Genomic DNA, 25,136 nt, shown 5'->3' on the forward strand with positions numbered 1-25,136 from the left:
ACAAGAACTTTTAATGTTGTATTAAGCTGCTTATAAAGATATCTATTAGCAGTTGTAAATTTCTTACAACTGACTTACAAGTTCAAATAAGAGACTTATAAACACAGTAAAAGACTCATTAATAAACTATTTATAAGACATGAACAAGCACTAGTAATGTTGTATTAAGCTGCTTATAAAGACATCTATTAATCCTTCATAAAATGCCTTATGAGATAATAACAGTGCTGCTATTAACAGTTTATTAAGTGTTTTGCAGCCCCCCAATCTAAAGCGTGATCAAATAGGGGTTCATATTCACAAGCCATTTATAAACTGCTTGTATGGGATTAATAAATATATTTACAGTGTTCTTATTAACAGTTTATTAAGTGTTTTGCAGCCCCCCAATCTAAAGCGTGATCAAATAGGGGTTCATATTCACAAGCCATTTATAAACTGCTTGTATGGGATTAATAAATATATTTACAGGTCCCATGTTAAGTGGACTTACATTTTCTTAAGTCCAGCTGCTATGACTTAACCTCAAAACTACACCACCTGGATAAATGAGAACCTTTACTGACAGTTTGAGTGTTTTGCAGCCTCCTAAAGTGTGGGCTATGTTTTGCCACAAACAAAAGCAAAGTACAGAATATGAAAAATGCCCTTTATAACATTAACCAAAGCCACAAACATATAACAACTCTAACACATCACAACAACATTGTGGATAACATTTTAAACTTTCAACAAACTTTAAAAAAAAAAAAAAAATCAATATCCGCCCTTCCTACATTACAAAAAAAACATTAAGTGGATCAATTGTACTTTTTCTTAATGTCGTGTAGTAACCGTCCAAGTGGACCACTGTGATATTTTTTTGCAAGCCATTCATTCCATTCAATCAAACAGAGGTGATCACGTAGCATATCTTCAGTTTGATTCCCCCGAAGCCTCCATACTTGCTCTTTATAGGTCCGCCATGCCCTTTCTATATGTTGTGTGTGAGCACCGTTCTGTGGATTTACGTAAAACTGACTGTGATTAACAGTGAAGTGTTTGTACCCAAGAGCAGGAAGGATGCGATATGCTCGCCACTCATCACTCATAATAGTGGACCCGGGTTTCACGTGGCGGGCAATGAGTGGTACAAGTTCTCTGCGAGTACGTTTCTTCACAAGTCTCAAAACTGGCTTTCCACTCCTCTGCCCCTGGACTCCTAGCATACCAAAAACCCACATCTTTCTCTTCCATGCTCCCGCCATTCTTCCTTTCCCATACTGTTTAAAAAAATGAAAGAAAAGGATTAACACAAAAACAGTAAACACAAAAATTTTTGGCTTATGATTTTTTTTAATGTAAAAAAAGATGACTGACTAATGGTGCAAGAATAAATATTCTGAGATTTTCATTATATGGACACCTACTGTATTGGATCAAGAATTGGTGATAAATTATACTTCTTTTAATATTACACACTGGTTATTAACAACTACTTGCAAAATTACAAAAACATTACATGTGTACGTATTGAAAAATGTAACAGAAAACATCTTTTAAAAAATAGAAAGTGACTATTTGCAGGCAATTTTCAAAATAAGATGAAACCTTAACCCCTTTCCCTTCCCAGATGAAGGGGTTAAGGTTAAGATTACGAGTTAGGGTTAAACCAAGTGATTCCTGACTGCAGATGTTTCTGCAGCTCACCGCTCCTCCAGGAGAGCACATTTCACACACCTATGTACGTTACAGCTAATGGGACTTTAACTTTATGTTTAACGTTAAATACTTGCAGCCAACAACAACATTCAGCCACTTAAAATACATGCAGGCAACACACTGATGCGCACCTTGGCTGCACATTTTACGTGTGGCCAATATAAATTTCCATCACTTTTTTGTGCTGGTTGCACCATATGTGAAAGTTAGTATTTGATGATTATTATACCCCAAATACTATTTTGAATGAATGCTGTTTGTATGACAGTTGTTATTTCCAAACACAAATGCCTTTGCTTGTTTCAGTATAGATGTCTTTCTTTGGGGCTTTTTTTAAAGGCTGATGTTATTCATACATATTTATGTGAGTTCAAGCACAAAAACTGATGGAAATTCACATTAGCCACACGTAATTCGTGCAACCAAGATGCACATTTCTACATGCCAGCATTTATTTTAAGTGCGTCCAAGGCTGGATTTTGTTGATGGTTGCATGCTTTTGAAGTTAAAGTCAAAGTTATATTAGCTGTTACACACCATAAGTGTGTGAAATTTACTCTTATAGTTGACCCATCTCCTGGGGGAGAGGTGAGTTGCAGAAACAGCTGTGCTTGGAAACCACGTGGTGAATTAATCTGACCCTTATCCTAACCGTAGCCCAAAACCCTCTTCTGGGTTCATGCAGCCAAGAAAAACTTTCAGCACTGGTCACACGTATTTAGAAATTTATGTGCGAATAGTCACTTTCTGTGTATTCTATGCTGCCTTCTGCTTACCTTTCTTTTATGTCGGAAGTGACTCTCATCAATCACAACAAATTCATGTCGTCCACCAATGATTTGTCCCTTGTGTCGCCTCATTCTTTTAACAGCAGTAATGCAGACCTGGCGTAGTTTTTTTGCCATTTTTGTGAGAGTGGTAGAACTTGCTGCTATGTTATCTGCTATCATATCAATCTGCCGTAGACGCAAACCTTGGGAAAATCTGAAGAAGAGAAAACAAGTACAACCTCAGACAATTAATGTTTTTATGTCAAACAAGCTCAAATTGCCTTAAAGACACACTCCAATAAACATCTTTGTTGTGTGTTTTTAACATGTTCTTGTAGAATTTTTCTCATGCTGAAGGACTTTTAGAAAATAATTTAAAATTAAAATTTAATGACTTTCTTTATTCAAATTGTGATGGATCAGGAACAGACCAAAACTTGTGGTTTAAATTTTTTTAAACCAGCAAAAATTTATTTTTAATTTATTTAGCATTTGGCATTTCTCTGAGAAAACTTGTACATTAATACCTTTATGTATTAAATACAAAGTATGAATTTAAAAAATCAATACTTTACTACTTTGGTATTAATACATAGATGTATTAGTATGTGAAATTAGTTAATATCAAAAAATATATTAAAATATTTTTCTAGCTGCCATACCAAATTAATTTCTTATGTTAGATTAATGTAATTCAATTTTATGATATTTTATTCAGTTATTATTTTTTTCTTTTTTGCATGCTTGCTCCTACGCCAAAAGCATACTTTATGTAACATATTGGTACAACCTTTGAACATCTTTAAACCTAAACAAAAGAAAGGTCAACAAAATGTACAAGAGCAGTTTAATCAATGGAACGTGTATGAAGCTGAAGAGTTTCCTGGTTTTATGTGTACCACCTTAAAAAGCAATGATGTGAATATCATAGTTGGAGACAGTCACATACCTGTATATGAACTGCATCCATTCAAAAAGGGATATTTTTGAACGCTGGAATAGAGACTTGTGTCGAATCGATTTCACCCTTTTTTTTCCTCTATGCACAGCACGCTGACATTTCCTGCAAAGTCAAATTATATCAACTTAATAGGCTTCAACCAAAATTTCCAACACAACATTTTTCTTTTAATAACTGCAGCCATTATGTACTGAAAAAACAACAACAATCATACTTACCAAGCATAATGGTCTTTTGTCTTCCATTTTTTCAATTTCATTCGCTTGTGACAGATGCTGCATTTCATTTCCCTTCTTAAAAGATGATTTTTTTGCATCCATTTGATCAGTTTTAAGGCTTTTCTTTTAGATTTGCCCGCAAAAATGAGCCTCCGCAGTCTGGTAACTAAGGTCATTTCTTACGTTAATAAAAGCGCCTTCCTGAGTTTCATACAACCAGTTTGAATTTATTGCCGCCAGTCTTTTGCCGCCAATTTTAATCTCCAATCATTATCGACAACTTTGATCCCCCCACTACGAAACGGACTGTCGTACAAATTAAACGCTACTGGATTGGTTGCTTACATTTTCTTAGTGCGCAGGCCCAGCTTTTGTTCAATCGTTGCTAAGCTTAGTAAGAGTTTGCTGCTCGCTATAGTTATCCACTGTGTCTGTCCCACAAGTCCGAAGCCGCATGTACACCCGCTCTGGAGCTGGAAGGGCGAAGTCGCCCGAGCTGAAGAAAAGTATGAAGAGGAAGCAAACAGATGAAGCACGTCTCCCTGGTAAGCTACAAACAAATATGTCAAGTCCTTCTCTGAAGACCTAAAATAGCTGAATCGTGTTTTAATTATATTTTGTCAAATAACTCAAAATGGGTCAGTCCATTAATATTTATTTTGTTTATGACGTGTTATTAGGGGTGTAACGGTACACGTAGTTGGACCGAAACGTTTCGGTACGGCACTTTCGGTTCGGTTCACGTTCGTACCGTTTCGGTTTTCGGTTTGTTTATTTTTTCCCCGCAAATGTATTAACTTTGCGTTGAGGCGGAACTAATGTTATTCGTGGTATTCCACCGAGACTCTCACTGGTTTCTGCACTCGCGCGCCTGTAGGAAAGGGGGGGGGGGGGGGGGGGTTGTCGCGCGCAGCGCAACAGTTTCTGTGACCGCGCGTTTAGTTTGTGTAGCTCAGTTATGGAGAACTGCAATAAGTCCACACGGGTAAGTGAACCCCGAAGGAAGATCCGCCTTCCACGGCCAAAAACGTCATTGCACTTCAGCTTCAACAGCTATCAGGTGATGGAGGTGACAGTGCGCATGTCCACAGGATCAGGATGGCTAATGCTTAGCTTACGCTCTCCTGTGGGGAATGCTCTGTTGTGTTGACATCGTTACTCAAAGATAGTGTATGCCACAGAATAGATCTGTTAATGCTCTTAAAACGGCATGACCCGACTGTTTCAGTCTACAAGAAAATAAATGTGCAAGTTAATTTTTCATGCCAGTATTAATTATTCAAAGTTTTTAGTTCCTGGCAGCTAATAGTTTTTCTTATTTTATTAAGCAGATCCCCTAGAGAGGTCAATTTTATTTATTCTTATATAAAACCAATAAATGCATTTTGCAAGAAATTATTTTCTGGCTTTTTGTACAGTAAAAATACCAAAATATATGAATTAAAGCTTTATTAATCTCCCAAGGGAGAAAAACACACACAATAAATAACAATAAGATAATACTTTATAAAATATCAGTTCATATCAGGCAGATTTGTTAAACATCAGTACCAAACCGAAACGTATCGAACCGAGCCCCAAGAAACTCTGAATCAAACCGAAATGAGATTTTAGCGTATCGTTACACCCCTAACGGTTATGCTGCTTTCAGACAGACGTATTTTCACATTGGAGCGTTTAAACCAGTGGCGATTTCTTTAAGACTGCAAGGGAAGCTCGGCTTCCCATATAATGTCACAAAATTAATGGTGAAATATGTACTATTGTATTAACATTTCACTAACCCTAACCCTCCCATCGCGGATTTCTCAAGTTCAGTCGAAATAAAAACTGCTGCAGCACGCACTTCTAGCAGGCTAAGACAACGTCACGGTATTCGGACCTTTTGATTGGACATAAGTTTCAGGAAGTCACACGCAGCCTTGTCCAGTTTGACACAGAGCTGCGGAGCACTTTCTGATGTGTCCTAGTTAAAAACAAAGCTGACTGCAATGTACGCCATGGAGGATTTTTTAGGAAAATCTCCCACTTATCTTGACTTCCTTCATCGTAAAAATCTGAGTGAGATCGTGAAGCAGTCATACAGATTTGTGTGTTTGGCGCTGACCATCCCTTAAAAATTGTACCATAAGAATGTTACTTAATATTTGCAAAACACAAAATGTATTCTTCAAAATGTTGTTTTAATGTTGTCTACCAATCCCAAATAGTCTTTTAAATGATAAACTTTTATTTTTTTCCCCCTAACAGATCAGGCTGAAGTGTCACCTACTGCCCAGCTTGTAACAAAACAACAGCAACAACAAATCAAAAAGCTGACAGAAAAAATTCAGAGGCAGGAGGAGCTCATCAAAGAGCTGTCAGCAGAAAAAGATTTTCTGAAAGAACAGCTAGGTATGTGCAAGCAACACCACATACTACAAGTAGTGTTGTTGCCTTTTCTTAATAAAAGTAGTAGCTTAAAAATTACACTGTGCTTTTGGGTTGCAACAATTATATTTTTGTTCTGCAGCAAAACATCCTCCACAAGCCTCCACAAATGACATAATGCTGCATGGGAAACAACAAAAAACTTCCCAAGTTCAGTCAAGTTCATCTGCAAGTACATCAAGCAGTTCTTCAGACTCGAGTGACTCTTCATGCAGCAATTCTTCATCTGACTCTTCGTCTGAGTCTTCATCTTCAGATGAAGAGAAGAAGAAGAAGAAGAAGAAGAAGAAGAAGAATGGAAAGAAGAAGAAGGGAACACCAAAAAAGAAGAAAAAAAGAGGCAAGAGTGGAAAGAAGAGACAAATCAAAGCCCGCAAACATGTCAGAAGAGGTAACTTCAGATTTTCAATTTTTCTTGAGAAATAATTGCTATGGTGTGTCCCCTTACAGAGAGGTAATAACATAGACAGAAACCCAAATGTGACAGGTATAGATAGTTAACATATAAAAATGATGAGATGTGTATTCCATTAAAGGGTAACACAACAGGACAGTTGGAGACTCCACTCCCAGCCCGGATTTAAAAAATGGGGAAAAAAAGTGGCGGGGCGAGGGTTGGTTACACTCACACTGCCTATTTAGTATGGGGAGTGATACTGACCTCAGCAATGCCCAACAGTGGGGCTGCTTGCACAGCTGAGGGTTTGCAGAACCATGTCTGAGTGATAAAATGAAGCTAACATAGTAGCAAAGAATCCTGAGTGAAAGTTCATTCCAAATCCCATCACCAGGACAGAGTTTTCTGGATTAAATGACAATTACACTTAACAACTGTTGTCTAACTTTCACGTCCGACCGTTACACAATCTAAGATGGGCAGGGCTTTTATATGCTGGAGATGTAAAGTATGACACGAATGCTCTGAATTGACATGGGACATAGACATAAATAGACCAATCGTAAAATTCAACTTTAGTACCTTGTTTTAACCTCTAGGGGGCAGCACACAGAGAGTTTTAGACCATCAAATCAGGAACATATATGTTTGATAATTAATATATGTCATGCAAACATGCAGAGTACACAATTTCAAAACATTGCTTGACCATCCTTTCTATGTTTCAGCACGTGTCCCAGATGAGGTGGTGGAGCGTTACAGAAAGGTCCTCAAGGCCTTCAACAAAGGACAAACATTAACTGCAGCATTCAGAAAAGTGGGAGTAGATCGGAACACCGTTGTGTGCAGTGCTGCGGTGGCAGAACTTGCCATTGCAGCCCCACAGAAGTACTCCGAGCTAAAACAGTTTCACAATCCCAAAAAGAAACTTAGCGACTTTACAAAAGCTTGCATCGACACAATTGATGCAAATTCACAAATTGAAGACACAATCAACACTTTTAAAAAAAGTGGACAGTTACTGCCCCTTGGGAAGGGCAGATATTGATTTTTTTTTTTTTAAAGTTTGTTGAAAGTTTAAAATGTTATCCACAATGTTGTTGTGATGTGTTAGAGTTGTTATATGTTTGTGGCTTTGGTTAATGTTATAAAGGGCATTTTTCATATTCTGTACTTTGCTTTTGTTTGTGGCAAAACATAGCCCACACTTTAGGAGGCTGCAAAACACTCAAACTGTCAGTAAAGGTTCTCATTTATCCAGGTGGTGTAGTTTTGAGGTTAAGTCATAGCAGCTGGACTTAAGAAAATGTAAGTCCACTTAACATGGGACCTGTAAATATATTTATTAATCCCATACAAGCAGTTTATAAATGGCTTGTGAATATGAACCCCTATTTGATCACGCTTTAGATTGGGGGGCTGCAAAACACTTAATAAACTGTTAATAAGAACACTGTAAATATATTTATTAATCCCATACAAGCAGTTTATAAATGGCTTGTGAATATGAACCCCTATTTGATCACGCTTTAGATTGGGGGGCTGCAAAACACTTAATAAACTGTTAATAGCAGCACTGTTATTATCTCATAAGGCATTTTATGAAGGATTAATAGATGTCTTTATAAGCAGCTTAATACAACATTACTAGTGCTTGTTCATGTCTTATAAATAGTTTATTAATGAGTCTTTTACTGTGTTTATAAGTCTCTTATTTGAACTTGTAAGTCAGTTGTAAGAAATTTACAACTGCTAATAGATATCTTTATAAGCAGCTTAATACAACATTAAAAGTTCTTGTTAATGTCTTATAAATAGTTTATTAAGGACAATTACAACTGCTTATAAATGTGTTTATAAGCAGCTTAATACAACCTTTCTAGTGCTTGTTCATGTCTTATAAATAGTTTATTAATGAGTCCTTTAATGTGTTTATAAGCAGCTTATTTGAACTTGTGAGTCAGTTGTAAGACATTTACAACTGCTAATAAATGTCTTTATAAGCAGCTTACTACAACATTAAAAGTGCTTGTTAATGTCTTATAAATAGTTTATTAAGGACACCTATTATAAAGCGTTACCGATTATTTTTTTAAATAGGTTGTGATGTCCTGCCCTTTTAAGACCACATCAAATCTTGAAGTTAGCTGTAAAGACTCATATTTAGAGATACCGGTTTGTAATTGGAAATATTACATTTGATAATTAGTGTGTATTGGTTAAAAAAGTATGTATATCTTTCAAATAGCTTTATTTTAAATGCGGCTTAAAATTATATGTAATTATGTGTTTAATACAAAACTTCTGTCCTGCTGCTGTTAAACGCTTTAGTACTTTGTTATGAGTCAAATGAAACTTTCTAGTTTCCCTCAATCTCAGAAGTCTTTTTCTTGCAACAGAACCACTCCACATTCAAACATAACACTTGCGCCTAAAATATTGAGATGTTTAAAAAAATAACTTGGTTCAATAGAGATATTGCATGAAATAGAATGTTTTCACTATCAAATGACTCAACAAAATACTCGAGATTGGTTGTTTCAAAACAAGCCAATTTATTTTGATGACACACACCAATGAAAATTGTGTTTTTGGTGTTTTTAACATTTGTAGTATTTCTATGATGATGGAAGATGTATATAAAGAAAATTAAGCTTTAAGTTGTATTTCTACATATTTCTTTAGACAAATACGTGTGAATCAGAGCAGACAAAACAATGCTGTTGGAAGAAACTTGTGGTAATGACGTGGGTCCTACAATCGGCAAGCCACAAGCTCCCTGCTCTGCTACATTCTGATGCGTCCCATTTTAGACAAATAGATCCATGTACGTATTTGTCCTCTGAGCTGGCATCTGGCTCAAAACTGTATGGCTGGCAAGCTTCAATACTGCTCGCAATTTATGTTGCAGCGGTAATGTTGAATTGGAGTTGAAAGTGGCTGTAAGCCAGCAGGAGAGCGTGTAAACAGATGGATGATGGGAAATGGAGGTGGGCTTACTCTTCCTAGGATCTGCCCACAACTCAGAGGCACATTTCTAATGAACTACTGCTGCTCTGCACCAATTGTGTCCTCGAAAATGACACAGGATTTTTTTTCAGTTTTAACTAAAAATAACAATCATTATTAAAAGACCACTGGAAACACTTTTAAAATAGATCAGAAGATTATCAGAGTGAAGCTTTAATGAACAGCTACTAGAAAAGTAGTTTTGTCATATATCAAGTGTAATAAGCTATTCAAACTAGAAAGTAGACGAAAATGCTTGGTGAGATTTTGTGATTTTGCAATGAGACAATGCAGTTAGCTAAGGATGTGTTCAGTCAAGTGGTAAAATATCTGCAAAGTGACTGTCCTGATTCAATATACACCACAGCATTCTTACTGTTTTACTTGGCTGTACATCTCATTCAAAAAAGTTAGCATCTAAAGATAACAAAACCTTAGACTTGTCACTATGATATTATACGGTCTGTAGATTTGTGGACTAAAGAGCAGTGATGTCATGGAAGAAGTTCTTTTTAGCTCTAAATTCCAACTCCATATCTTTCACCTGAAGGAAGCTTAAAGCATTTTTCTTGGAAAACGTGTTTCTGGTATTTGGATAGATTAAACAAGGGTAAGATGAGGAATGAAAAGCAAATAAATGAATGAGTTCCATCAGGAGTTTTATCAGGAGTGCACTTGGACGAGGAATGCAAGTTCACTTCCTTACCTTCTGTATCTGACAGTAATTACAGGCCTGAATATTTCCTGCTCGAGTCCACAGTATTAAAGAACTGATAGGGTCCCCACAGCTCCAAAAAAGAAAAATCCGGTCTGTCCATCTATTTTCACCAGTCCACTAATGGCTGAGATAAAAGTAGTGTAGATTTCTCTGATAAATGAAGTTCTAAGAAATGTGTTTATCAAAGCTTTCCTTACAGTTGTCAAATGTGCCAGAACAGCTCAGATCAGTGGAAAAAAGCTCCATATTTCGGGCACCGTTTAACTGAAATATGTGGAAATGAATTATCTGGGTGTAAAAGTAAAAGCTGGCACTTTTTTTTAACTGGCATGCAAAGATTTGAGAAAACATTTTTATGCTGCTTGGAAAGGTGGGGGAATGAAAACAACGTGGAATGAATGCAGGGCCTCAGACTGCTGTGTCCAGCATGTGCTGACGAAAGCCAGAAACCAGTTCTGATTCACACTCCTGAACACCAGCCCTTGAATCCACCAGCAAATCCGTCCACTCATGCACAAACACCGGGGAAAATTGCTTATGAGGCTAAAAATGCAAAACCTTTGGCATCCAGCAAAGTAGAACCTGAAAAGATGTCATTGTTTAATGCTCTTTACTCCTTGTAAATAAATTATAGAACAGCTATAATAAGCATTTCTGAATTTTGATGCTTTTTGAATAATAGTAATAATATTGGACGGATTTTTCTGCGCTTTTCCAGACACTCAAAGCGCTTAAAATCTGTTTCCATTATTCATTCACTCGTCAGTCATACTTGGTGATGGTAAGCTACTAATGTAGCCACAGCTGACCTGGACCAGACTGACAGAATGACTAATTGTACGATGCAATAATAAAGCAAGCATTTATTTTCTTGATACCTAAAGGTCAATGATCAAGCCAACATGATGTCTCTAAATGTGCACTATTGCTGTGGGAGTTCAAACCGAGTTTTTGTTCCTCGCCATCATCCAGGACCAATCACGGTTTGAAAGAAGAGAGGAGAGCTGAGTTGGCAGAAAAAGGCGAGCAGTCAGGGAAATCCAGGATGAAAGTACAAGTTCCAGTGGCACAGATGGAACACGACCCCATATTTAATGAACATTTATTTACCTGTAAGTTACAAATTTCCAATAAATCATCACATCATTGACAGTGACAGACCCTGAAAAGACAAGTCCAGAAAATGTAAACTTTGGTGGTGTTCTGTGTAGCAAATGAATCAAAGGGGAAAACAATATTTTGTCATTTTACAAAACAAATGTTTTTTTGCTGAATGAAACATCTAAATCCTTATAGATCTTTGAGTTTGAAACAAATCTTGAATAATCTGAGTTAAATTGTTAGTTGTGGTGTATGATAATAAGATTCAAAGTGCAGTGCAGGGACGCATTGTAGGATTAAGGTTTTGTCATGTGATTGGCGATTGTATTGTATTGTATGGCAGTGGACCAGTGTATGTGGGTGAATGGGACTGTAAAGTGCTTTTTACCTTGATCAAGGTAGAAAAACGTTACATAAGTATACATCATTTCTGCAATTGAAACCTTAGTTTATATTATATATATATATTAGTTTAGACTTACAGGCTGTGTTCTGTCTAGCAGTAAAACTGATTTTGTTTTTAGTGACCACAGATGAAGCCTTTTATTAAGGCATTTAGGATGTTTCAACAATTTACACAATATACATTATACCTCGCAACAATATACACTCCAACACACATGCACACACACACATCCCTGAGTTCTCTGGCAAGACCAGGAGCTGGGGATCACGGATACTTGTCCTTGCCCTCGATTACTGGGCCTCACCAAAACTCCAACAGTTGGTGGGCCTGGTCGGGCCATGTTTGCAATGCTCTTTTGGGACCTCCACTTCTCTTGGCGTCCTCCTCCTGGGCTGGGTTGGGTTCGGTAGGCGGAGTTCCTCTATCTGCTATACCGTACGGGTATTGGGGGTCCTGGCTACCTCTGCTGCTTCAGCGGGGGTGTTGGTGTAAGGTTGACCGGGAACTCTCTCTCTTTTTTTTTACATTCCATCGTCCACCCCAGTAGAAGACAAACACTCGCCTTTACACAAATGGCAAACAAGACTGAATTAAATGTTTTACATGTATTGGTTTGTATGCATAAGTATGTGTGTGAACTGTAGTTGTATTATGTACCTGTTGACATGTTTGTATATGAACATTTTTGGAGCCAACAGGTATGTTGGTAACATCTGGGTGAGTGTGAGGACAGGCCCCGCCCCTTTTAGACTAACATTTACATCTGACAGCAAGGAGTATAAACTTCCAGCAACTTTATGATTCCACCCCACTATAATCATTCTTCTATTCCCTTAACCTCCACTTTTCCCTCCTCTTTTGTGCCCTTCCCCCCCCCCCCCCCCCCCCCCCCCGACATGCCTTTCTGTTCTTCACTCCTCTTCCTAAACCCTAATTACAAAAGGGGTTTATACAAATATACACATTGTGAATCAGATTATTCATGACCCCAGTAAACCGTAAAATATGTCCTACACAAGAGGCCTTCACCTCTCATCTGTTTGCCCAGCTTTTAGAAAGGACAAGTAAATAAAGAAAGATGTTTCAATGACCAAACCAATATAGTTTCCTAATAAAGGATATCTGCTGTGAAAACCTTGTTTTTCATTTCTGAAATTATAAGACTGTAATTTTTAAAAGTACAATGTTTTATTTAAAAAAAAAAATTCTTCCATGACTCATTAGTAACTGCAATGTAACACATTAATCAATCCATCTTACTGTTCTACGCAGCACTTGCTCTCCCTCTAACTACCCCTAAAGGGGGAACCGAGACAGAACGCTGCTGCAGAACTGGTCCTTTAAGTAAGGAGTAACAAAGGGGCTGAACGGAGCAGCTGCATGAGAAGGGGGTTAAGTTAGGTTGCTCAAACTAGAACTTAAATATCACAAACCAACATTCCAGCAACATAATTATAAGTGGCATAAGTTTACTTTACGTGGAATAACTGTTCCACGTGGTGTTGATGCTTCACCCATAGAGAAAAAAAAAAACTTTTCCTGTCTGTATCTAGCCAGGTAAACATTCTTCCTGCCTGAACAGCGGGCTTACACATTATGAACATCTGCTGACAGTTTAGTGGTTTGGAAAGCATTCAGGCAAGGTAGTGCTCAGAGGAGGACGCACAAGGACCTGGGTGATCATTCGTTACAGTAAAGATGAAGTCATGAAATCACTCCCTCCTCTAACATTTAATGTCCTATGAAGACCAGATGAGAGCATATCTTGCAACAGGCCTCTGATCAAATGCTGGAGGTCAAAGTAAACTGATGTAACTAACTCACTCATCTAATGAAATTGCTTGCTCACTCTGGCCGTACAAGTAGCTGCTCTTTGAATCAGTGGGAGTTTAAGAACAAAAGATTGAAAAAGGCCCCCTTTTTCTTAGTACAAGCTTTTCTTGGACTGTAAGTTTCAGTCCAGATGCCCCCGACATATGCAATGTCTTCCTTTCAATCATTGTGTGCAATATGTTGGACATCTGAAAGCTTCCAATGTTCATCATGTAAATATTATGGAGTGTTTGGTTCAAACGTGGGTTTGATTATTTTCCTGAGTGACCTTCTGTAATGGATTCTTGTTTTACTTGGTAGCACATAAAGCATGTAGTGAAGCAGCAGGACTGTAACTCTAGAACCAAGCAGAGTTGGCCCAAATCAATCTCTGAGCAGTTCATTAAAACCCTCTTTAACTTAGATACGCAGGGAATTCTTCCCCTCTGAGTACCGTTTTGACCTAAATAGTAGACCACACCTTTAAAAATGGAAACATGAGCTGTGCAGTGTGCATGTACAAAAGACTATTACTCAAAGGAAAAATACATGACTCAATCCACGACTACAATTTTAGCTGCTGTTTGGCCAGTTTGCTGTTTGGAGAGTGCAGATCTGAGCACAAAGAGTGAAGGAAAGCCCCTCATGATCTTCTTGCTTCTCTGTGCACCTTCACCCGTCTTCCATGTGGGAGGATGCCTTTACCCCAGTCCTGTTTTTGTGTGTGTGTGTGTGTGTGTTTACATAGTTAACTACGACACTGAAAGAAGCCACCACGCAAGTTCAGCTATTGCACAAGCAGAGGCAGACTGTACTATATGGTCTTTTAGCAAATCAAAATATCAGCCCATGCTCTAAAGGCATGTCTTTGGCTTTCTGGGAAAAGACTATGCTGGTAGCTGTATCAGGATAAAATAAACAAAAAACTCTGAGGTTTTTACAAAGGTTAGGGAAAATGTATTTTTTAGAGATCCAATTTTTATTGATAAATGTTTTTTTTATGTTAAGTAACCTATGAAACAAGACTACCACATTTGAGCCTTTTTCCCCCTTTCTATCAGAATCCAATGTAAAGAAAATTGAACAAACCAAACTAAAAACTACATTGACCCTTTTGAGTCAAATTTGTCTCCGTTGTCATGCACATGCACCACTGCGTTTAGAAGCGTTTCGTCTACATTTTTTGCTGACAGCTTCTTTTTCACAGGCTTCTCATCATTACTCATTGGTGACATTCAATTTGTTAGTGTAGTATAAAGAGTCTGGCTGCAAAAGCTCAATTTGGTCTCCGAGCTCAAAGAAGACACAATCTCTTATCACAGCTCAGTGAGCTCACTTCAAAGATTTGACAACTGTGCTGCACTGTAGCTCTTATTTTCTTTATTTTGTTTCATAGGTTTATGATAACCAATGTATATACCTAAATTGATGATGATGATGAATTGATGATGATGGGCCATTTTTCTAAAGGGTATTTTTTTTGTCTAGAAAAAGAAAATAATCAATTCAACAGATTAAATCCTTTTTCCTCAATAAAAAAAAATGAATCTTCAGTTCTGCTTGCTGTTGAATGCTGAGAACTCCTGTTTCCATAGGATATTATTCAGTAAAAGATATCAAATCTCACAGACAATAGGCAAAATGAAGCTGCAGTTGGTTTCTGCTTAAACTGCTGAAAACAACAAAATGTTGATCTGTAATTGCTACAAGATCCAAGATAGGAGGCCTCTGAGGAGACAAAGAGTCTGAGCACTGAACCGTTTTTTTTTTTTTGCATGGATAGTCACTCCTATAGAAAAAGAAAAGGAAATGCAATTGCACCCTATTACTTATGACATATTCCTTTGACATGAACCTCTGGATTCAAACAAAAAGAAGAAAAATGTACATTTATTACAGCATTAATTAGATTTGATGTTGTTTTAGTCTGTGGATTGAGAGATCATAAGTTAGTGTGCTTTTAGATTTGATTAAGTTAGATCAGATACAAAATTACTTTATTGTCACTGCACTGTGGGTACAAGGCAGAAAAATACATTTTTTTCTCTGCAAATTCCATCTATTTGTCTGCAGAAACTACTAATTCAGTTTTGAGTTCACATGGATGCCAGAGCCAAACCACATAACCTTGGGCGAGGATGGGACACACCGTGAACAGGTCACCAGTCCGTTGCAGGGCCACAAACTTACACCTAGAGGCAATTTAGAGTCACAGATTAACCTATCAAATATGCTTTCGGATGGTGGGAGGAAGCCAGGGTGCCTGAATATAATCCATGCATGCACAAGGAGAACATGCAAACTCCACACAGAAAGTACCCAGCCTGGATGTGAACCAAGTTCTTCCTGATGTGAAGCGAGAGTGCTAACCACTCCTCCACTATACTTTAACATCCATGAAGCACTATGAGGAACTAAAAGTATATTTTAGTGTGCAGTGGAAGACAAATATGATAAGTCCAAATCAGTAAAGAAATAAAAAAAAAATTATTTATTGGATTAGTAGGACAAAACAGAAAAAGTGTTAGAAAGAACTGAAAGTTTCTGTGAGCAGAGGTTTTGACAGAACCTCATCTGAATCAGAGTAATGGCAAAAGACAAAAACATTTTGTCAGATTTAAAACTTTGATACCTGAATTTATTTCCAGTCAAGGAAAAAAAAAGGATCTAACTTTTATTTTTGTAGAAACTAAAGGTAATTTTGGAGTCAATGTGGTTTGATGAATGTTTGCATCAATAGGCGTCAAGGAGGTGACTTTTCTAAATTTAAGCAGAAAAGTCAAATCTGGCCATCTTCTGCAGTCTGTGGGAGCAGCTGAGCTGTCAGAAGGAGAACAGATAGGATGAAGACGTCTGTACATCAAAAACAGAAGTTACTGCATCCGCAGCTGATCCACATCCTCACAGCACTGGCTCTACGCAAGACTCAGACGACCTAACCTGAAGGGGTGCGCAACAGAACACAGCTGGTGGACAGGCTGCAGGTTAAAAAAGGAAAACCTCTGTGTAACAAAGCCCATATAGCAACATATTGTGGGATTCAACTTTAACATTCGGATCTTCAACTACTATGAGGGCAGTACTGCATATGCTACTTTCCTGAAGTGGAGAGGGCGGCTTGGGGGCTTGGGCCATTCTAAGTAGTTTCAGCTGTGGTTTGTTTTCAGGGAAGAAAGGTTCAAATCCTCAGAGTGGTGAACCACCGTAAATCTGTACAGAACGTCAAAGCTTGTTATGTTTGCAGTTTCACTTTATGACACTGTACACTTGGTATGTTTTGTATTTCCTATTGAGTAACTAGATCTATGATCAAGAGATTTGTGAGGGAGAATAAAAAATAAAATAAAATAGTCAAAGTCATGGTCTGTCACAACAGTTACCGAGCTGACAGCCGATCAGCCACCATAAGTCATCTTTAAAAAGGATGTTTTAGGCTCGCACACAATCACCTACTGTGTCTCCATCCTCATTAAGAAAGGCGATTGCCTATTCTTGGTCAGTCCAGGACATCTCTGCAGGCCCTGCCCTGCTGGAGGAGTTCATCAGACTGCCAACAGAATGAGAAAGAACAGTCAAGACACAGTCTGCAGAGTGACTCACGCCTTTTTAACTGCCATTCATTGTGACATCTGTCTGGCACTGCACTGTATTATCACCTTAATAACAGATTGGAGCAAGTCTCCTTTCTCTGTGATGCTTTACTGTAATGCTCAGCAGAGCTCAAACTGCCCCGGGGTGAGTTCAGAAACTCAAGCCTGAAAGAATGTCTAAAGTTTGGAGAGAATGAAAGAGCTGATAATTCCAGCCTTCTGTACTGAGATGTGCTGTTTAATCCCACATAAGACACACACATGTATGACTAAATGCATTGTTGCAGCTACTTTCCCCATTAGTTGGAGATTGGAAATGTGGTTTCCCATTAAGCCTTTGTATATTTAACACAAAAGCAGCCAAGGTTAGTTGCAGACTTTTTTGTAAAAATTGTTTTAGTAAATTTTAAAAAGACAATAAAAACAAAATGCATGGAAAGTCTTTTTTGTGCAGTTTCATTTGGGTGAGAAATAACCTCAAAATGTTTTTGTTTTTTTATTACAGTTAAATTAGAACTTTTTTTTTTCTGCTGAGGAAAAAAATTCTGCTTAAAATGAGAACTTCAGTGATTGAACATGATGATTCAATTCAGGATTCAATGTCAGGATTCATGAATCCTGACATTGAATCATGTTCCTAATTTGTCCTGCATTTAGATGTAATTTCAGTCTGTTCTGCTCTGTTGTCCCATTCAATATCTGCCTGCACAAACTGCCAAAAGGTCATTTTTCATCATCACAATATCCCTGGAGAAAATATTGAAATACCCCTTCTTTTCTCTTTTGGAGGCATTTCATTTTAATCCCAACCATTGCTCTGGTGTGAGACCATGTGCTCAGTGATGGACACAGCTCATACACTTAAACATTCACCTTGCTGACCTGAAACTGTGTAGCTACGGTGCCGTGTGACAGTTTAGCGTATATTTATGTGAATGTGCTGTGCAGCTGATTAGCTAAATGCCTGACCCAAAGGCAAAAAGACGGGTGATGACACTTGGTTCTTGATGTGAGCCGTCTGGGTGCTGGAATGAGGAGACAGTGAAGGAGTGTGATAGATAAGCACCTGAGTATGAGAAAACAAGCAGCTCACAGAGATGAACACACAAACCCTTCAGCTACACCTCCTGAGTGGCAAGACCTTTTGTCCGACCGGCTGACAGCTCTACTCGCTTTATTGAAACTGCTTATATAGGGTTGTTGATCCATTTATATAAAAGAAAAGTCTGTGACTTTTGACACAGTTTTCCAATACAAGAATTAAAACTGGGGTCAAAGGAAAATACTTAATTATAAAGAAAAAAAAAGGTTTCAAAGTAAGAAGAACCCTCCAATCTTGTGTGGGAGCTTTTTGAGGTGTTATTTAAAAGACTGTCAAAATCTATGAGGGTTTTATCCAAGTACTCCTGCTTTATCCCTGACAACATTTTTAGCTGTCAGTGATAAAGTTGTCAAGTAGTTTTTGGCCTCATATTTCAACACATGCTTGCAGACAAGTCTTTGTTGGGTTAGAAAGATATCTAAAAATGATCTAAAATATCATAATTGAACCAATTTAACTGGGATAAGATGGCTAAAGACTAATAACTGTCATCATTGCCTAATTTTGCATAGAAAACATTGAATTTTTTTGCATTAAAAATTGTCCAATGTAATTTCATGCTGGACTGCATCAATGCTCTTTGGAACATGTTTTCCATGCCAGAGGGCGCACATAAAAGCTTGCATTTTTTTCAAAAAACTATTTTTTTTTCTCTGGTACTCATGAAGATATAAAAGGTTCTAATACAGTTCTTATCTGCAACTGGCTGAAAACTGGCTGTTAATAAACTAGACCAAGTCGTGGCTCCCACTACTTGTATCTGCGTTGCTTTTCGGCCCATTGGGCACTCACTGGATTTAAGCCCGTTAATGGTCTCCACTGTAAATCAAATACAAACACGTTTTTTCCTGACACAGGTGTTTGATTGTGTTTCCAAACCTCAAAAGATCAAGTGAACGCTAAAAGCTCATCTCATGGGAAAGCCCAGCTTTGACTAATTGAACAGATTTGCGTCTATTAGGCTGCAGGTGGGCTTGTTTCAGGCAAACAGAAGGGAATGCTCTCAGGTGGCACCATTTAATGAAGCCGATTCATTTGGACACAGTTGAATTGGTAATGATTGGATGCGGGAGCAGTTTTATCTTGATCGTTAAGAAATGGTGAAGATGCGGTGCATGTGGATTTCTGTCATTGCTCCTAGCTGGTGAAATGCGAGCTGAGGGATGCAGATCGTTTTAAAGAAACATGCAAATAAAACCAGATGACATTGGCACATATAGTGTGTCCAATTAGCAGTGTTAACAGACAAGCAGCCAGGAGACTTCCTGTGGAGTAATTGGTGCCAGCGCTGGATAAGTGTGAGTTCACCAATGTTAAACAGAACACAGCACAGACAGAAGCTTAAAATATATAAGACTACATCTTCTATGCCATCAGGAACTAAAACAACTTTAAAAAATTAAAGAAATGAAGAATTTGAGCATTTATTTGCTTTGTAAACTACAACTAGATGCATAAATTGACAAAAAAGGGTCACAAAATGTCTTTCTGTGTAGTATTGTCTAGCTTTTCCTATCAATTTTATATATTTCTATAAACTTACCTATGTGCTTCACACTTATATTCCATCAAAATCACTCACCATGTCTTTTACTCATACTTAAAAAAAATTTAGCCTGGCCCCATGGCCCATCAACCCGTACTATGCTTTTTGGGGCACTGTCCATTTCTTCTCCAAGTGGACCGTTTTTACAGTTGAATCTTCTCAAAACTAATGTTTTCAGAGGATTCCATGAAAATTCATGATGTGAATAAATGCAGGGAGGAGCAGTACTTAAGACTTTAATTCAATAAACTGCATAGTTCTTCTCTTTGTTTCCAATGTAAAAGTGATCCCAGCCGTGTAAGCAAGAGAATTGGTAAAGTTGTTCATTCTTAATATCAGAATTTACATGAACAAAATTAAGTGGAGTAAAAACAAACTTAACATTCTAAAGAATTGGTCTACCTTTTAACATGGTACACATTTTATTGTCCTCCTGTAAATGATGAGTGTTCAACAGAATCCCGGAACATTTATCTAAGGTTTTACATATTCATGTGTGAGGAAACCACATCCCAAAATGTACGATTAGGTAGACAGAAGCTTCTAAAAATGTTCTGTCAAAGACCAGATTTTGAGCATAGTTTGATTTTAGGGCAGAACCTAAAAAAATGGTTGCATGGGAAAATCTTTCTCTAAGTTTGTGGATCTGAAGCATTGTTGTAAAAACATAATAATGTGAGACTGAATACACTGCATGATAAAAAAATACTTTTCAGATCAAATTCTCTCATGTGTGTTTGAAGGTGTTTAAAAACAACTTTTATAGTTTGGAAATGTAAAGCATTTATCAAGGTAGATCACTTTATCTTGATGCACAAACAACATTGAGATTAAAAAGGTTTTAGGAATTAACATTCTGTGATTGCTATAATCCAGATATTTAGGTGTCTTTTTTGCTCAGGTAGAAATAATGGTATAATACATTGAATCTGTATAAAATGCAAAACAAAGCTGCATAAGCAAAAAAGAAATACCATGCAGATGGCTTACCATATCACGTAGCAGCTGCCAATAGGGAGAGCTGATACAAATTTGCACGTTTTTTTCTCACCAAGGCTGCCAACTTTCAGGAAGGCTGGGTGGCCCAGCTCTCTGGCTAATGTTAAGTCGTGTGATGAGGGCTGCACGGTCGGATGTTAGTCTTCTCTAGGTTCTCATTGTCTCCAGCTCAGGGGCACGAAACATAATTCCTCCTGCCCACAGACTTGAGTATTATACCCTAATTAACATATTTTCCCCTCCTGATAACCACATGCATAATCTGACCCGCAAGGGTATGGGGCAGTTATGCCTCCACTGCAGATATTATCAGATGAACTCTTCTCTGTAAAGCCTGTTTTGTTCATTGCCACATTTTCCAGCCATTTTTTTTTTTGTTTTCCTGGGGCCTCGTCTCTTCACTATTTCTGAGGGTTGTTTTGACATTCCCCATGTTTACATCATCCGCAGGCACAACAATCTGTGGTCAGCCCGGACCACGCAACAGTGTATCCCAGGCACGGACTCTTGTTATTATCATCCGCGCCCCAGTTTATAGAGATGAAGAGGGCTGTCGCGACCACAGTTTCACCAGTTTCCTAACAGAGCGGAAGAGTCCACAACCCTCACACAAGTCCCTTATCCTGGCCCTGCACTCGGTGGGTTAAATAAAACAAAGCGAGCCCGTACAGGGATGGGATCTGCTGATTAAGATCTGTTTAGCACATTTCCACGGGACAGAAAGCTGGAAGGAGGAGGGAAGAGAAATGTTTAAACGGTTTTGAAGAGGGACTAATGTGTGGGCTCCAAGGATCTTCCCATGAAACACATTTAACTAAAGACCCAGTCAGATCATCTTTTGATCTTTTTTTTTTAAACCTTTCCAGTGGTCTTTTAATTATGATGATGTAATTTTTAGCCAAAAAACCTGTGTTGTTTTCTAGGACATAGTTTCTGCAGAGTGGCAGTAGTGCCTCTGAGTTTTGGACTACTGGTGCAGGGAAAACCCACCCCCACATTCTGTCACCCATCTGTTTACACAGTCTCCCACAATTTACAGCATCTCACACTCCCAACCTAACATTGTAACAAGAAGGGCAACAAAAATGACGAGCAGAAGCGGATCTATCCAGTCCAACAGTTTTGAGCCAGATTCACAACAACACAACAAACAAAGATGTCCAAGAATCCATTTTTCTACAAGTGGATGCATAACAATGGAACTTACCAGGGAGCTTGTAGCTTCTAAATCAAAATTACAAGCTTTTTTAAACAGCATTTGTTTTGACTGCTTCTGATTGACAGCAATTTGAATAAAGAAGTACTCAGAAATGCAGTTTTAGGCTTAATTTTCTTCATATATGTTCCCCATAAGAAAAATGCCACAAGAACATGGTAAAAACCCCATTTTCATCTGGTTGGGTCTTTAAGCACCGTGAACTTCAAGTATTCAGAGATTTGGGCAGATCTTTTCAAGGCTCCACTGCCCCCACAGAGGGGGTCCTGTTGTGCAGAGGTGTAGACAGAATCGCACTGGCAGAGTCCCAGGTGGATGATGGTCAGGTCAGATCTGTAAAGGCTCAAAAAGACTTTAAACGAGAAGAGCTTTTTTCTCTGGAAAATCTGCACAACTGAAGTGCTGCAAGCTGGAGCAAAAATACTTAGGCATATGCCTGCAAGTGTTAAAATAACAAATAAAACCATAAATCTAGATATCTGAGATTGTCCAGCTTTTAGCAAGCCTTTAAAAATAATATTTGATGAATGGAGTGCTGCTCAGACGTGAAGCTGACCTCATTTTGCTAACGTTTTGTTGCGGAACAAAACTGTTGATGGTATTTTAGTGAAGCAATATGACCTTCCACTGAATTCCACAAGCACACATAAAATTACAGCCTGGTGCTGCTGAAAGCTGCACAGAAATGCAGTGAGGAAGTATTTGGAAGGAAACAGGCTTTATTCACATGCCATGTACCAAAGAAAGAAATTTTGATGGTGGGGAGGATTATTTAAAGCACCATTAAAGTTTATAACCAGATACTTCAGTCACAAAGGAAACTTTGTCATGTCAGTCCTCCCAAGATTTATTTATTTTTTGGTGGTTCTTAGTTTGACCTGGAAAAACTGAAACGTCAGAATAACCAATAAAAACACAAACAGGACAGAGCCACTCTGCTATATCAAATTAGACACAGTCTGAAAAGACAGTCGGGAGACAAATCCAGGCAGTTGGGAATTCTAACAAAGCAAGAAATGCCTTGGAGTGTGGAGATTAAAGCTGTGGGAAGGAAAAATATAAAGAATCTTAATAACATAGGTTGTGTCCTCTGTATCTGACAGGCAAAACAGGACGTGCCCAGAGAATGCAGCATGCCTAAAGGAGTTAGACCACTGGAGAATTAACAGCAGAGAAACAGCCATATCTAGATGAAGGATGACAGTTGATCGAGAAATGAGAAAAAGACAAAGAACTTGGAAAAAAAATCTGGGTTTGGCATCGTGACAGTTTTATTTCTTCCTCTTATGAATTACATTTAGATAGTATTAAAAAAATCAGCAGATTTTATCCCTTTATCAATCTTTATTGAAAAGGCTGTGAAAAAAAGAGGGATTATTAATATAAAAAAAGGTTTCATTCACCTTTATCTTGTCTTTTCTTGTTAGGCATTCCACAACCAGCATGACAGTTTTGTTTATTGCAAGATTAGAACAATGTTCATGACCCTGTCCCTCAAAGTGCTTCATAACAGTGAACACACCTTTAACGTTTTCTTCTGAGACTGCTTTAAATGGAGCATTATAAAGAACATGTGACTGGCTTACCTGAGGTGTAGAAACCAGCTTAAAGAATGCAGAAATTCAGATAAGGGAGAAAAAGAGAAGAGATTTTGGTTTTACTATTTAAAAACCTGAACTTAATGAGAGGCTAAAGAATCTGTTAAAATTTGACCTTTATTATGTTCAGCTGCTGCTCTTTCAGAAGAGAGTTACTTTCAGTTTTCTTAATGCACATAATAGTGAGTCACCTCTTGTGTTTGTCTGCCATGGCTTGCAGTACCTATCTAAAACAAGTAAACAAAAAGGAGTGATAAGAAAATAAAAGTGTTTTATTGCACCGTATGACAGAATCTTTGCCCAGCAATGGACTAATGTCCCATCCAGGTTGTACTTCGCCTCCTCCAACAATGGCTGGGATAGGTTCCACAGCAACCCCATGACCCCAAGAGAAGGGTGCAAGGTGGTGCCACTTTTCACTTCACAGCAAGAAGGCCCTGGTTCAAATCCTGAGGGATTCCATACCTTTCTGTGTGCAGCTTGCATATTATTAATGTGCATGCATGGGGTTTCTCCAAGGCACTGTGGCTTCTTCCTACAGTCCAAAAACATGCTTCATAGGTCAAACTGTGTTGGTGTAAATATGAGTGTCAGTGGTAGTGTTTCTGTGTGGTCCTATGATCAGATCATCCATCCATCTTCTCCATCCGTCTTCTTCTGCTCATTTGGGACCGGGTCGTGGGGGCAGCAGTCTAAGCAAAGATGCCCAGACTTCCCTCGCCCCAGTCACTTCCTCCAGCTCCTCTGGGGGGACCTCAAGACGTTCCCAGGTCAGCCGAGAGACGTAGTCTCTCAAGCGTGTCCTGGGTCTTCCCTGGGGACTCCATCCAGTGGGATATGCCTAAAACACCTCCCCGGGGAGGTGTCCAGAGAGCTTCTAATCCCTAATTTTAAGGGAGCGTCCAGCCACTCTACAAAGAAAGCTCATTTCAGCCGCTTGTATTAAGGACCTCGTTCTTTTGGTCATGACCCAGAGCTCATGAGGTGAGTAATGGAACGAAGATTGACTGGCAAATTGAGAGCTTTGCTTTCTGGCTCTGCTCTCTCTTCACCACAACAGACTGGTACAGTGACCGAATAACAGTGGACGCTGCTCCAATCCGCCTGTCAATCTCATGCTCCAATCTTCCCTCACTCGTGAACAAGACCCCAAGATATTTAAACTTCTCCACCTGGGGCAGGAGTACTCCACCCTCCCAGAGAGAGCAAACTACCTTTCTCCGGTTGAAATCAAATCAAATCAAATCCAGCTTTACATATTAGAAAGTGCATTTCTGCCACACAGCTCAAAGTGCTGTGCAGTTAAAAATAAGTAGACAAACAAAATAAAAAATGAAATGTCAAACCAACCCACCCCTTTGGCCTCCTCCTCCCCTCAACTGACACATCCACTCCCATACACAATGAATACAGGCATGAAAACACGACTGTAATTATAAAAGAAACTGATGGACGGGTGAGCCATCCAGGGTGTACCCCTCCTTTGCCTGAAAGTAACTGGGATATGCTCCAGCATCATCGAGACCCCAGAAAAGATCAAGCGGGTTTGGAAAATGGAATGC

At 38.5% G+C, this 25,136-nt stretch overlaps 2 protein-coding genes across 2 annotated transcripts; one reads left to right on the plus strand and one right to left on the minus strand.

The window, feature by feature from the left end:
* Positions 1–635: 635 nt before the first annotated feature.
* Positions 636–3,854, minus strand: LOC110016401. The gene is made up of 4 exons (XM_023955657.1): positions 3,651–3,854; positions 3,421–3,534; positions 2,478–2,685; positions 636–1,262 (listed from the first exon to the last, which is right to left on the minus strand). The coding sequence occupies exons 1-4, from the start codon at positions 3,824–3,826 to the stop codon at positions 801–803; spliced, it is 960 nt and encodes a 319-aa protein (XP_023811425.1). The 5' UTR covers positions 3,827–3,854; the 3' UTR covers positions 636–800.
* A 223-nt stretch (positions 3,855–4,077) lies between these two features.
* Positions 4,078–7,643, plus strand: LOC111947532 (coiled-coil domain-containing protein 106-like). The gene is made up of 4 exons (XM_023955658.1): positions 4,078–4,195; positions 5,901–6,044; positions 6,163–6,471; positions 7,206–7,643. The coding sequence occupies exons 1-4, from the start codon at positions 4,105–4,107 to the stop codon at positions 7,523–7,525; spliced, it is 864 nt and encodes a 287-aa protein (XP_023811426.1). The 5' UTR covers positions 4,078–4,104; the 3' UTR covers positions 7,526–7,643.
* The last annotated feature ends 17,493 nt before the right edge of the window (positions 7,644–25,136 follow it).

The sequence above is a fragment of the Oryzias latipes genome, chromosome 6, assembly GCF_002234675.1.
Source record: "Oryzias latipes chromosome 6, ASM223467v1".
Classification (NCBI taxonomy): Eukaryota; Metazoa; Chordata; class Actinopteri; order Beloniformes; family Adrianichthyidae; genus Oryzias; species Oryzias latipes.

Coding starts and splice junctions, on each gene's coding strand:
- LOC110016401 (XM_023955657.1), bottom strand. CDS start 3,826: ATGACCTTAGTTACCAGACTGCGGAGGCTCATTTTTGCGGGCAAATCT. Junction 3,535..3,650: donor ACAAAAGACCATTATGCTTG/GTAAGTATGATT, acceptor TTGACTTTGCAG/GAAATGTCAGCGTGCTGTGC. Junction 1,263..2,477: donor ACTTCCGACATAAAAGAAAG/GTAAGCAGAAGG, acceptor TTTTTTAAACAG/TATGGGAAAGGAAGAATGGC.
- LOC111947532 (XM_023955658.1), top strand. CDS start 4,105: ATGTACACCCGCTCTGGAGCTGGAAGGGCGAAGTCGCCCGAGCTGAAG. Junction 4,196..5,900: donor AGATGAAGCACGTCTCCCTG/GTAAGCTACAAA, acceptor TCCCCCTAACAG/ATCAGGCTGAAGTGTCACCT. Junction 6,045..6,162: donor TTTTCTGAAAGAACAGCTAG/GTATGTGCAAGC, acceptor TTTGTTCTGCAG/CAAAACATCCTCCACAAGCC.